This window comes from Homarus americanus, unplaced genomic scaffold, assembly GCF_018991925.1.
Source record: "Homarus americanus isolate GMGI-L3 unplaced genomic scaffold, GMGI_Hamer_2.0 scaffold40995, whole genome shotgun sequence".
Taxonomy (NCBI): Eukaryota; Metazoa; Arthropoda; class Malacostraca; order Decapoda; family Nephropidae; genus Homarus; species Homarus americanus.
Window position 1 is genome coordinate 312066 of NW_024745778.1, and position 15435 is coordinate 327500.

The 15435-nt window shown below is 35.5% G+C and overlaps 1 protein-coding gene across 1 annotated transcript; it reads left to right on the top strand.

Annotated features, from left to right (window-relative positions):
* Window positions 1–2587: 2587 nt before the first annotated feature.
* On the top strand, window positions 2588–9323 carry LOC121878791. Its single transcript, XM_042385212.1, has 3 exons — window positions 2588–2758; window positions 5166–5271; window positions 5364–9323. The coding sequence occupies exon 3, from the start codon at window positions 5532–5534 to the stop codon at window positions 9003–9005; it is 3474 nt and encodes a 1157-aa protein (XP_042241146.1). The 5' UTR covers window positions 2588–2758; window positions 5166–5271; window positions 5364–5531; the 3' UTR covers window positions 9006–9323.
* Window positions 9324–15435: the final 6112 nt, after the last annotated feature.

Below are 15435 nucleotides of genomic sequence, written 5' to 3' on the forward strand. Positions count from 1 at the left end.
TCATTTTTTTTCCTGTGAGGGTGGTGACTCCTCCCAGGCCCAGGCCGAGGACACCCTGGCGGTCGCTCCTTCATGAATAATTTAGCACACCATTATGGAGGGGACCTGTAGTGCTGGTGTCCTCCCACCACAGGTATCGCTGGTGCTGTTTACATGTTTCAGATACTAAGGCCTTTAAGCACGTACTTTTGAGTCACAAAACTTAAAAATTACGTAAAGTTCTTTACGCTGTTACAAAATTCTTAAGATATCAGACACTCGAGCTTGAATTAGAAACCCAATTATAGTGTTTAGAAAATTTATTTAGCCATTCTTGTTGCGTCTCCACTTTTTTCAAGTTTTAAATTAGTCCGTTATGCATGTTTCTAAATCCCCCACTGATACAAGAAAAGTTTGAGTACGAATTTCAGGGAACCGTGAACCTTTTGATGAAGATCCTAGTCTAAATTAGACTATTACTTATTCACTTACACAGACAGGGCAGGTATACAACAAATGGTAAACAGCGAGTCGATTTAATCGAGGAAACCCCTAAAAGCCACCAGGGACTCTTGGCTGGTTTACTTCAGCTATGGAACAAAACACACATGACCAAAATATCGTCAAAACTTCGCTGAGATTTTTCCTTAACATGGCGCTTTCTCTTAATTCCAAATAGAAGGGGACCAAAATAGCGTACAAGGTCATGCGAATTCGAACGTTGGATTAACTCACAGAGCGAAAAGGATTTTGAGCTTAAGGTTTTAGAGAATGAGACCTTCCCAGGCCTCCCTCAATCTTAGGGTGTATTTATACATATTAAAGCGTATGTAGCTCTCGCATGAACACCAAACTAGTTTATTCTAACCTAAAAATATAAGAGAAACCTAGTGTATGGATCCATTCACACGCAAATATCTCGGGTCTTATCACTTGTAGCAGCTCAGGTATGAACAACATATTTGCATTATAAATAATTTCACTAAAGATTTGGTCATGCATAAAACAAGTGTGAAACTGTTAGTGTCAGGGGCGGATGATGGGTGACGGATGACTGTCCGGATGTACAGGCGTTGAAAGTGCTAAACTGCGATGCCTAACAACAAACAAACTATCTAATAAAAGTGAACACATTCTAGGACAACACCACAGTACCTGTTGGGGTATTTTGGTTGACGGGATCTTTGTGGCTTGTCCTTTACAATATGTGTTCACTTTATTATTCACAGCTTGCCACTTGTACTTTTTTCTTTCATCAGGTGCGAGGTGCTGCCGGCGTGGGAGGCGTCGCCCACATTATCGCAGTTTACTCCCCTCACCGCCAACTTTCACTAGTACTAACGGTTGAGACACTATCACTGCATACACTTAATCATTATAGAATGACAAATTCCTATCATTACATACCCACCACTCCTCAACACGCCTTCTTTTATTCCACTCAAGAGTAGGGTTCATACAACAACAGTGTTCCTACGAATATCTTCTATCCATTCACAACCTGAAAAAGCAAAATATGATCCGGCCCTTATGAGTAGGCAGGTCCAGACAACCTTTGTACTAAAAATTTATAAAAATTTTTGCTCTTTCCAAGGTCATATTAACTTTCACAATTGTGTATATATAATATAATTTCACAAACTATCGCCTTCACATGTGGGTACCAGGACAGTGTCACAGTGGTTAAAAAACAAATGTCTCTAGACTGTAGAGTAGAAAAGAAAGTTAAACATTGCGTGTAAAAAGCGAGCAGTGTTGACATGTTAAGCATCAAATATTGAGCAAAATGAGACCAAAATTGTCCGCCAAATTAGCAACAGTCAAGATCCAAATAATTACCCACCTTTGCAACTGATTTTGCTGTTGGAAGTTGTTGGGTCGGTACAGCTCATGGATACAGTGATGTACTTTTTCTTGGTGAGACTTTTAACTGCATTTTCTTTACTCTGTACTCAAGTCTGTAATCACTTTCTTTGCAAGCATTTATCCATTTATCACAAGTTATCTATGGGAAATCTGCAATACTTGATCTGCTCTCTGCTTGGGATTTGAGCATTGTTGGTGCACCCGTATATTGCACAAATAACCATAATTGTACTGTATATGCACTGGTCCCTGGAGCAGACATGGGCACACATTGAGCTCACCAGATGACGCGACTCACACACGTTTACAACAGTGACATCACAAAACTGTGGGCAAAACAAGTGCTTTGTGACCTATCCTTACTATAATATATAATTATCCTTGGGTCACTCTGCCATCGAGCGGCGTCACGGTCTCCCTATGGTAACTCATTAAAAATAATAGTTTAATGGAGAGATATACTTCCCTATTGGATATTCCCTCTTACGGGCCCTTACATGTGACATAGAAAATGGTCTTGCAGAATAATGTTACAAGTATACCACGAATTAAACCACTTAAAACATTATTATTGCTCCTAATATAAATTGTTCAATGATAACCAACCGAACCTACAATAGGCTTATAAAGTTAAGTTATATTTATATTATCGAATTATTTAATTTAGATTCATTTAAACAGTCGTGATCTTGAAAATAACCAACATTGACCAACTTGTTGATGTTATAACGTATTATTTTATGTAATGAGAATAATATATTAGGTAAATTATTATTTTTAATATGTATATAACAGCATGTGTATAATCATTACATATTTTATAGGTATACGTGAGAGAGCCGTCAGCCTGGAGAGTGTAAACAAACCTCTGTGTATATGGTAAAAAAATTCCACCTCAAGTCTTTTTATACAGGTAAGGTAGAGTTAATTACTGTTAGGTTAGGTTAGGTTATATATGGTGGACAAGTGAAAAGATTAAAGACATATCTATACTTTATAATGGGACACCTTGGCCAGTCCTAATTGCTTAAGGTACGAGTTGAGCCACTAGGCCTATCTTTGATTAATTAAAGTTTTTATATATTTCACCACTGAACAGTTTAGTACCTGTTCGTATAGCGGTCTGCTCGTTTTTTTTTTACTGTTATTATCCTGTGTAGCATAACCAACCTAACCAATTCCCTGGATGACCGAAACTAAAATAATACCCCAACAACTATTGTCTCGTGGTTTTGGGGATTTTGTTTAAAACCTACCTCGATTAACCTTCTCACCACATGTCATGCACTTGCTATTTTATTCTGGCTTCTGCCAGGCGATTTTATTCAGCTTAGGGTAACCTCTGGCTGTGAAAGGGTTAAAAAACATCTACTGAATTGGTAAAATTCCAATACTTTGCCAGTGTATTAGTATATTGAGTTAATACTTGTACAGTATTTGGTTGTGACCATCCACAGAACCCTATATTGATTTTTATATAGGGAGAAACTTTACCTTATAACGTTACTGTTTAAAATATATATTTTTCAAGTTAATTGGACTTTTCGATTTCACTTGGGGAAAGTGTTGATGTCACATGATTCTTGTGCGCCTGCTCTTACTCGTTTTCATCGGAAATTTATATTTAGTGAGTTTTTGTTTTACTTCTCAATTGTGGGTTTGGTTTCTTTAGGTTTCTTTGTTTTTGTTTTTGTCTTAATGGGTTAGGTCAGGTTCTTCTGGTTTCTCTGGTTAGGTTAAGTTAGGTTAGGTTAGGTATACAATCTACTGTACTGTACATGTATCTGATATTTGAGTAATTTAGTTAAATTTTTTAGATGTTTTTTGTTTGGCGTGTTTTTACCCCACGATTTCTCTTTATTTGTACGTACTTCAAAGACCTGGCCATTTTGTGTGATAAAAATTGCATGTTTTCAAGTGAAACTGAAAAAAATATATATATATATATTTCAAACGAAAACGCTGAAGAATAAAGTATTTTTTTGCTCTGTCTCGCTATATACAAATCAATATAGAGTTCTGTACATGGTCTCTACTAAATAATTACTGTATACTCTGTACTGTATTGTACTGTATTTATGAGAAAATCATCAAAAAGGAAGGGTAATACTTTATGATTCTTGTGTACCTAAACCTCTTATATTCAACCAATTCTCAGTTGAAGACAACTCATTCTCTACCTTGAGAAAATTGCACGGTTTTAATATTTTATTTTGCCATCTTTTATCATCCTAAACACTGATCTACAACTACCCGTAAAGTCCTACCAATGCCTCTTTGATTGTTTATATAACTGCTTCCAGCGATTGCTTCATACACACGAATGCTACCAACAACTGTTTTATAACAGGATTTACACGAGATTGAAGGGCCAACCTAACCTACTTAGCATTACCTAACGATGATCTATTTGCTGTAGTATTTTATTTAGGTTAAGCTTAAATCATACAGTATAACAGTGTCTGAAAGCATTTGTTTGTTGGTAGACATTTGTTTCTCAACAACAGATCAAGCACAAGAAATCCAGAAAAACATGAGCAATGAGCATATTGTATGAATCAGTTTTGAGTTCAACGATAATGTGGGATATTAGGTTCAGCCATTTATTTTTTACTCTAGCTACATTATAAAATCATTTTATGTCCGTTTCTACAGTAAGAATGTTTTATCGCTTGTTTCAATAAATCACCTATACAGTAAAGATTTTTGTTCAAAAGAGAAGTGTCTTGATAGTAAAGGTTAATGACAAGGGTCTGGGTTAACTAGCTACCCAATGCCAATTATTTATAGAAAACTTATTTTCTTCCTCAAGAATAAACCAAATCAGGTGGAGGAATTGTACTTTTTATTCTGTTTCTTTTTTTTTTCCTTTATTTTAACTGTAAATACCAATGTTACTTCCCCTTTACCAGCCCTCAATTGTTAACAAATATTAATATAACTTACTGTACTTCCATTCTAGGATAGTTAGGTAGGTTTTGTTGGTGCATCTTATCTTGGATGAATCATAATACATACTGTACAGTACAATGCAATAATAGCATTCATTGGAGGTGTTCATGTATGAGGAAAGGACAGTGCTGCTGCTGCTGTTTGTGTTTCATCAAGCTAATAATTTAAAACAATTCAGATTCCACTATTAATTAACCTTTTGGGGGACATTATTATTATTAATGTAAGAAAGAATAATTCATCATTATTGTCTTTACAAATATTGTTTAAATTTGCTGCTGCTGTTGCCATATCTTAGTGAGTATGAAACAAAACAATGTTATTAAATGTATATGAAACATTCAAACTCTTTCTGTTCACTTAAACAGCTGACTGGAGCGCAACAAATAAGATGGCATCCTCCTCGGATGGACTTTATATACTATATGAGAAAAAACAAGGCCTTCTCTCGATTTGCTATACAGAATTAACGAGGTAAGAAATAACTTTTCTTCGATTGACATTTTTCATTATGTAGTTGGTTAAAAAGTATTAGGTTATGACTGATTACTTGACTGTACTTCCAGGATTATGAATGACACTGAGGAGCCAGCCTGTTGTACTACTTCAGTGAAACTGGCCAAAGTTAATAGCAAGTTACAAGGATTCTTCAGGAGTTATGGTACATTTAAAAATACTGTATGTGGTGAATAACTTGTAGTCCACTGGTAATAGTTTGTGGATTTGAGTCACTGATGTTCATGATGGCCAGCCAACAGTGCCTGTGTGTTCCTTTATTGTGCGCTAAATGCCCCAGTGAGTATAAATCATTGTATTACTTAAGACAACACTTGGCAAGTAAATATAGGGCCAGTAGAAGGCAGACTTCATTAGTGTCCCAGAAAAATAGAGAGCTGCAGATGAACTGCAAACAATGCCTTCATGATGATCATGATACAGTCCCATGGTTTCCCTCCATATGCTTTCCAACAGAGAAAATACTTCAGGATCACATGGAGGTGACTCATAAAATATTGAACAATGGTAAACATGATCATAGTGGCCCTGGAAGTGTTGCCAATGTCTGTGTGTGTTTGAAGGTATTTCAGTGCCACATTTGTCCTCAGTCATACTATGAGAGTTCTGGACTTGAAAAACACTGGCAAGTGGTAGGACATCAGCCAAAGAACAGGGAAACAGTACTCAGCGACTTACAAGAAAGAGCCAAAATATCAAAAGCCAGCTGTAAAAAATGTTCAAGAGAATCACATACTAAAGTGAATAATGATGTTTGTTCTTGCCGGAAGACATTCATATGTTCAGTGTGCCTAGCAACTTTTAGTTGTTATCCCAGCCTGAAGAAGCACTGGAAAATGACTAATCACCACTCTGCTCAAGATTATGAAGATGAGCTCACAGGAATGAGAGGGATTGACTGCCCTGCATGTTCACCTCAGATTGTGAGAGAGACTTCATACATTAAAGAGGGCAGTAATAATAGTGTTTGTTTTAACAAAGAAGATGCATTAAATACAGGTATATTTAAGGGTGATGCTCATGATGTAACACAGTTCATTGATAATAATACTAAACCCTGTGATGTCAAGGCATCTGATCAGTATTGTAGCAAAACTTTGTTGAATGATGAACAAATGTCTCGGTGTGTAAATCAGATGGTGGCTATTGATACTGATGATACAGATAATGATGAAGATGTGGATTTTGATAGTAAGTCTTCAAGTAATGTGCAGCCACCACCAGTCTCTGGGGAAGTTAAATGCAAGTGCCCACTTTTAAAATGTCCAACATGCCCTGTTTCATATTTTAAATGTCGTGATCTATATCAACACATGAGAGATGTTGATCATATGAAAGAACATTATTTTGAAGCCATTAGAAAGAAAAAGAAGTATGGGCAGTTATTATGTAGTAAACACACAGGTCGGAAAATCATAAAGGGGAAGAAGTTAGTCAGCACTTGTCACAATAGTATTGTGTGTAATACAGTTGATGCGATTGAAAGTAAAAAAACAAAGACAAAGAACAATCTTTTGAAGGCAACTACAACTAAAGATTTCTTAAACAGTACCCGTAATGAAATCAAGAAATCGTGTGTGTCAAACAATCAAAAAAAGTATCCTTGCATTATAGAATCACCCTCAAGCACTAATATAAACTGTAGTGAGGATACTAGCGGGGTTACAGTAAATTCTTGTGATGATGAAGCTACTATGCACTTAGATTCTCCAATGGTAGAAATGAAGTATATTAAAGATGATTTTGAATCAGATGATACATTGGTTACAATTACTATCTCTGAAGTCAATGAAGGTGGAGGTGAAAGTAATATGAAAGTTGACTGTTCTCCTCCTGTGCACATTACAGGTGGCAGTGCCTCTGGGTGTCCCATTGATTTGCAAAGTTGTTTTGAACAGTGTTTGAAGTTCATATCTGCAGATTGTACATGTGGAATGAAAAGATCTTTATCTTCTTCACAAGTTAGTGTTACTGGCTTAAATGAGGCAACTGGGTGCCCCGCTTGCTGCTCTGAAGTGACCTGCCTTTTGTGCTCACACACTTTTTCATCATATTTTAATTTAAAGGATCATTTCTTAAAGGACCACTCACTAAGTGACAGTGCTCATGAAGTCTCTAACCCCAGTTCAGAATTCATAGCAATAGTGTCCCAGCAGTTAAAGATTTTGAACTGCAGTTGTAATGATTATGAGTGTGACCATTGTAAGACAACATTTAAGAAGCTTCTTAACTTATTACATCATGTTCTAATTGACCACCCAGATTTTTACTCCAGTTTTCCATTTTTCGCGGCTCAAAGAAAAGGAAATCGTGCAGTTAGTTGTCCACGGTGTGCAATATTAGATAAACTATGTGTTGTTAACTATTATCTTTTCATTAGAGTTTTAATGGTAATTGAAAGTTGCTCAGAGGAGGCATGTGCACCATTACTTCAGTGGTGTCCTGCAGGTGAATCTTTGAGAAGTACCAAAGAATATGAGTCAAAACTTATTAATGAAGAGTCACACCAAGGTGGTCAGTATTTGGATGATGACACAGAGGTTGTGTGTTACAGTATTCAACAAGAATCTCGTTCTGGCAAAGGATTGCGAGGAGTGAAGAAAACAAAGTATGCTAAGGCTTCTAAATGTATTTGCCCTTTGTTAAAGTGCCCAGAATGCCCCAAAACCACTGCAAATTTTGGAGACCTTCGAAAACATGCGAGGATAAATGACCATAATGTCTGGAACAAAATGAAGTTATTATGGAAGAAATACAAAATTATTAAAGAACATTGTACAGCTTGTAGTGGATATTCTTATTTGAGTTACATCTTCTGTCCTCACTGTCCTCACATGTCCTTTGAAGATGAAGATGCAGCTCAAGGACACATGGATTCATTACATGGAGGGGGCACTAACAGATCTGCACTTAAAACTGACTTAGCATGTACTTGTACTAAACAGTTTCTCTGTATGAAGTGTGACACTTATTATCGCACTCCTCAAGGACTTCACCATCACATGAGACGACTTGGTCACGAAACAAGGGAGAACTTTGATGCTATTCCCAGAATGATTCGGAAAAAGATGGAAGACAAGAAGAAGTGCCCACGATGCTCTCTATTTATGTCATCCAAAGCTCGAGTGACAACTGATGAAGACCAAGAGAACTGTAGCTGTAAGTGGGCTGTGTGTAGTACTTGTGGAAATTCATATAAGAAAATAAGTGTTTTGCTGGACCATATGACAAAAATGGAACATCCAATAGATGAGGAATATATAGAAAGTGAAAAGAAGAAGCTGATTACCTCCTTCAAAAATTGCCAGAAATGTAGCAGCATGGAAGATAGGTATTGTATATTTTGTAACACACGACAAAATTTTATTTACCATCATATGAGAACACATCACCAAGATCAACTGATATTTCTGTCAAGTGGTGAAAACTGTGAATTATTTGACGAATATGATTTAAATAGTGGTGATTTAAGTAATAAAATAAGAGATATTGCAAAGTATGAGTGTAGCATATGCTTCAAATCCTTTCTACACACCACCACACTTAGACGCCATGTCAGTAAGATCCATCCTGATTGCTATTATACCCTTCAGTGCAAAGACCTAAGTACTGATAAGCTGAAAATGGAGGATTTTGCCAGTCAAAGAGAAATAAAAGTACTAGCCACAGTTTCTGTGAGTGAAAAAGGTTGAGCAAAGAAATGCAAGCAAGCCTTACTGTAAGAATAGTTACCATATCTGCAAGTCTTGTATAAATAGGTTCACATTGTAAGCTATAGGCTAGCGTCAACAGTGACTGAAGGAAAGGACTGTCAAAGTTTAGAATAAATCATAAATACTTTTCTATGCAAAAATATATACCTGGTAATTGTGATTGTTAAAGTCAGCTTTAAAAAATTATTTTCTTAATTTCACTTTACAGTACAGGTACTGTACATTATATGATATTATGTATAGTTTATGACATGTGCAGTCCACCCCCCTCCACCCCCCCCAAAAAAAAAAAATATTGTTAGATATGATTCCCAGTGCATCATCATAAGTTGGTATGCCTGCTCACCATATCAGCAACAGCTAAAGATGGGGGTAGGATTGGGAGAGGGAGTCGTCCTTGTATGACAAACTAGATAACCTCAATACAGTATATAACAAGAAATCCATTAAGCTATATTAATGTATGTATCGTTCCAAAAAGTATATATGTAAACTCATTCACGCTCAAAAGTCGTGGATGTAAACTACCAGTCGTTCAGAAACAGGTTGAGTAACATTTCTCGTTAAGCCTCGAATCACATTGACCCCATGGCTAATGATACTTTTTTGGGGGGGACTGTATAGTTTATATTATTATTTCTTCATGTGTAGTTGAAAAACTTCATAAAGTTGTAATCTGAAATTATTTATATACATACTGTATTTTTTTAACTCATGCTCTACTGTAATGGGGTTAACATTTGTACAGTATAGTACTGTACAGCTCCTCCCCGACTTACGACCACCCGCACTTACGACCTGCCTCAGTCATACCAAAATGTGATCAAATTATGTATTTTCGAGTCCCAAAGTCAGTACACAGACACAATTTTCATTTGCAATTCACTTTAAAATGGCTGGCAAGCTTAAAAGTGAGAGTTTTGTGGTGCTGAGAAGAAAAAGAGACACCCATTTTAGATTTTCTATGTATTATTTAAGCATTTCCGACTTACAACCTGGATTTGGGTCCCTAACCCCGTCGTAAGTCGGGGAGGAGCTGTATATGAATGTCCAAATATAATGCATTTGTATTTTTTTATTTATTTTTTTATTGTAGCATAAATACAGTACATTACTGTATAGACCAGATCACTAACTGTGTTTTAACTTACTTGTGTGCACAGGCTGAGGCTTCATATGATATTCTCTCCTTTTATCCAAGTGCAAACAATTAACTACAGAATCACATAATTTTTTGTACTGAATATGGATGACTACAACATCAAAAAAATTCTGTGACAACTGACTACAGCATCACCTTGGGAGAAATAATTAGAAGTATCCCTTAATATTACAAATGATCACCCACCCAGGGTAAGGTGCAGGCAAGGTGAGATAGGATAGGCAATTTCCGACTTGTTAAAAAAAAAAAAAAGGGTAATACCTGTATATGTAATACCTCAACTTTTACTTTAAGCCACTGTTCAAGTGATGATTTAAACAAGGATTGCGAGACATGTTAGACAGTACCTGTACCACACCTCTGCCTGATACATAGATGTAATTCTGTAAGGTGTGAATATTAAAGTGTGGCATCAACAGTGCATTTCTTTACATATTTCTTAAGTATTCTACACACAAAATAATAATAATAATACAGGTATCCCCTGATTTATGATAGGGTTGCATTCCTGAAAACCCTTACGTAAATTGCAAGCCTTTTAATGGGGGGTTTCAATGGGATACGTCCCTGGCCTGTCCGACACAGACATGTACCACAAAAAAATGAACCAATACTAATTAATAAATACAAAAAATTAAACAATACTCACCACATTAATAATAACAAGCTTGGTCATCATCACATGTCCCCCCCGAGACTAAGGGAACTCTTGTTGATGGAGCGGTGACATCAATCTGACTCTGACAGGATGCTTGCTAGCCACTGATCGCTTCATAGAAACCAAAACAAAACAAATTCTGAAAGTTAATATTTTCCTCTTACCAATAGTGGCAAAGTATCACAGCAATAAGGGTTACATAATGATTAATGATGATAACATTTGTTACACGAGTGGGGGCAGAGACGATCACGTTGAAACAAAGTGCAGGATTGTAGTTCGCACGGTGGCCGTGAGGTGACACGTAGGCAGGTGAAGCTGCGCAGAGGATGGAAAAGCAGTACGGTATCTGTGGATATTGGCTATCTTGGATTTAACAAGTGAAGGTCAAGATACACTTCCCCAGTGTTTACATACCCAACCCATCAGCAAGTTAAGCAAAACAATAACTATCATTAACATGGATTTTGCCTAATGCAAATCACAAGAGGAAGTCAAAACATAAATAATGATAATACATATTATAGTAAAAAGGATGATTTAAATCGGAGGATACTTGTATAAGAGTTAGAGACATGTTATGATTATTTGTTTTATTAAATGATATTTATAGAATAAAAATACAAAACAGTTACATTATAAGTATTGTCCTTTAAGAGAATATATATGTAACTCTTTGACATTTATCACAGACTCATTAATAACTAACGAATCACAACTACTGTATGTTACTTTATTGATATTACAAATGGCTTTACTGATTACTTTACCAATTAAAATATAAAGACTCATATACTGTACTTGAACCATTATGTGTCATAGGATTACAGTAAAATAAGCCATATATAAATTAATACTGTACTGTACATATAAAAGAAATTGACATTGTAACAGTAGAAACTTCATCCTAAAAAAATTTTTCTTCAATTTCATATGATATGATTACAAGAATAATGACAAACTATACTGAGATCACTGAAGACATCTACAAGTTGGCTTGAAATAGTCTGTGAAACAAACCTTAAAAAAAATTTGTACACTATACCAAATTTGAATTTATACTACAGGTATTCACAAAACACCAAGTAAACAATATGAAAATACAAAAACTAGTATTTGTAATTTTTCAAAACATTATAACAATATTTTAACAAATGAGTGACTGTTTCTTTTCATTCTTTCAATTCTTTTTATTCTACAGCACAGAGTGGCTGACACCAAGAGTAATATAGACCCCCCCCACCTACTCTTTTATTTATTGCTACAACAAGATATAGTGTTCTCCTTCCACAACATAGACTCAAGGCTTCCATCTGGTTTACCTGTTACTCCATGTACCCCAACAAACCAGCCATTACTATGCTCTTCAATCATACATATTCACTTTTGAACTATACTTTTTTTTTTATCTTTCATTTCCTATACATTCACTATACAGTACTGTATTCACATGTCCAACATTCCTCCCTTTTCCACATTTTGTACTCATTGCATACTACTCGTCCTAAGTACAGTCCCCTTCATGAGTGTTGCCTACAGGAACTCGTCATATAAACATTTCACAAATCATTTCATTGAGATATTTGTTTTAATATTGTTTTATTTTGATTTCATAGTGTGTTTACTATTGTGAGTTTCCTTCTGTCGAATGTAACCAAACACAACGCTGCCACACTGCACAAAACCTGATGAGCCCCTGTAAACGCATTAGTGAAGGGGAATGTACATAACTTCCATCACTTCTAACTTAATTCTTCCTAGTGCCTCTTAGAGATTTTGTTTTACCCTCATAGTTTAATGTCAACTCAATTATTCTCCTATACATCCTCATCTTGGGTTCCTTTGACAAAGTTCTCTATCTCCATTACTCTATTCAAAGCACTAATTACCATACCTTACTTTATTTATCTACAGTACTCTATGATTAAATTTGTCACTCATTTGCCTCAATCACTGATAAATCTACTGCTACTGTACTCACAGAAAACCTGAAAAATATCACTTCCTTCATCTAAGCATACATTCACTACTTCTTGTTTCCTTTGTTTACTTTTAATTTTGTGTACATCTTTCTCTCATTACATCCATACAAACTCAATCACTAACATTTGCAACTTCAATATTGAATTGCGTATAAAAAAAAGGTCCTGTAAAGAGCAGTCGACTTGCTCACTTTCCATTGACTTCCCGTATCATTACCAATCACACCAGCTCCCATCCACATAACTCTTGCTTCATGCACAATTAAATCTCTAAACACTATTCAACAATATTCCTTTATCCAAGACATTTTCAATACTTCCCAAACTAATTTTCTATCAATTCTATCATGTGCTTTTCTAGATCCATATAAGCCACTAACAGATTCTTCCTTGCCTTCATATTATTTTTAAATATACAAATCATCTTCATAGGTCAAATATAAATCACAATATTGTATTTACAAAAGAGCACTGTCTCAAATTTATACGTCAGAATTTAGTAATTTACTAATAAATATGGGTTTAAATACAATATACTACAGTAAACTTGAATAAAAGATTGCCTCATCATGAACCCAATGGACAAATAATTATTCCATGATTCTCACCAAGTTATACTGCAAACAAAATTCAAGGAAGGTACAGTAATTCATAAATTAATTTTGAGCAACAGTAATTACCTTGGGAAAAGGCGAATTATTACCAGGTAATTACATATACAAAACTGTTACTAAACAATTATTTTCTGATACACCTTGTAAAATACTCATCATGTTAAGTACATTATGAAATACTGTACAATACTGTAGTCTACAAAATCCATCAAAGATCAATATGGATTTAGTCCCAATACTAATGTACATCCTTACTGTCTTGTGTCATCAACACACATAGAAGACAACACAGTCAGGAACAATATTAAAATAAGATGTCTGAATGGGCCCCAAGATAAAACAATCATGGATCTATTATCCTAAATAAGGCAGACAAACAGTGTTCTTCTGTGCCTTGGAAAAATATACAATTTATAATGTATCTTAAAAGCAACGAGTACTGTATAGTAGTACAGTATTGTACTGTATGTAAACTTTCATACAAGTATAAAATCATCCAACAGCTACAGTATTTCCTAAATTAAAGACTAAATAAAAATATTGTAGTCCCTCAAGAAATACATCCAACACTAACACACATTTCTCTTATGCAATTATGAACTAAATTTACATAAGATGGGAATAAAAAAAAATTAAAATTCATATTATGGGACAGAAATAAGAAAATATTCACTACAAAATATAAAACCTTTCGAATATCACTAATCCTAGATAAATTATTTGGCACTTTTTGAATGAGCATTTACCAAGAACCCAGTGGAAGGCAGCGGCAACTATCTCGATATTGTATTACAGGATCGGGTACGGGTGATCAATGGTGCAAGATCATGTACGGGTGATCAATGGTGCAAGATCATGTACGGGTGATCAATGGTGCAAGATCATGTACGGGTGATCAATGGTGCAAGATCATGTACGGGTGATCAATGGTGCAAGATCATGTATGGGTGATCAATGGTGCAAGATCATGTACGGGTGATCAATGGTGCAAGATCATGTACGGGTGATCAATGGTGCAAGATCATGTACGGGTGATCAATGGTGCAAGATCATGTATGGGTGATCAATGGTGCAAGATCATGTATGGGTGATCAATGGTGCAAGATCACGTATGGGTGATCAATGGTGCAAGATCATGTACGGGTGATCAATGGTGCAAGATCATATATGGGTGATCAATGGTACAATCATGAAACAATTACCAGGTATATGTAATATTGATAAATCACTATGGGAGGGATGTACTCAGAAAGCTAGAGGTTTGTATCTGTAAAACTGTCTTTACAAAATGGAGTGAGTGAGGGTGTGTGTGTGTGTTTTATTGTCAGTACATACCGAGATGTCTGCAGCTTCCTTCTACTAAGCTCTTGAACAGGAACATGTTAGACAAGTAGCACACATTTTTCTCTTTGCCCAAAATAAGAAATAACAAAATCAAATAACTGTTCTTAATTTTAACTAATAAAGAAATATAATTAAAAAGTATGAAATGATATAACTTACATATTCAAAACAGCTGCCTCACAATGTCACACTGTAAACCAATATCTTATTAACACATTCTAATAACCTTTTTTTTTTTTTTTTTTTACAATTGTGCATGGTGGTATTTGCCACATTCATTGTAGGGTAACACTGAAGTACCTTGCCTACAATATACACTGTTGTACATACCTCAGGACACTTTCAAAAAAATCTCAAGAGAAACCAACAATAATTTTTCTTGAAAATGCTTTATGTAGGAGTGACTGTCAAGAAGGGAAGACAGTAGTTGTCTCGGCTGCAGCTTTGCAAGAATATAAAAATATCATGGACAGTATGGGAAACACAGTACAGTATGTGATGGGTGGGAGGGAAACACCGGATTGAGCTGACTTTTGTATTGTTCTAATGTTAGAGTAATGAAGAAAGTCAGCTCATCCCTGTGTTTCCCTCCCACCCATCACATCCACTTGTTGTCATGGATTAATCACAGTATAAAGTATGGTAGGGA

Excerpts from the sequence above, each read along its gene's own strand:
- LOC121878791 (XM_042385212.1), top strand. The coding sequence starts at position 5,532 with ATGTTCATGATGGCCAGCCAACAGTGCCTGTGTGTTCCTTTATTGTGC.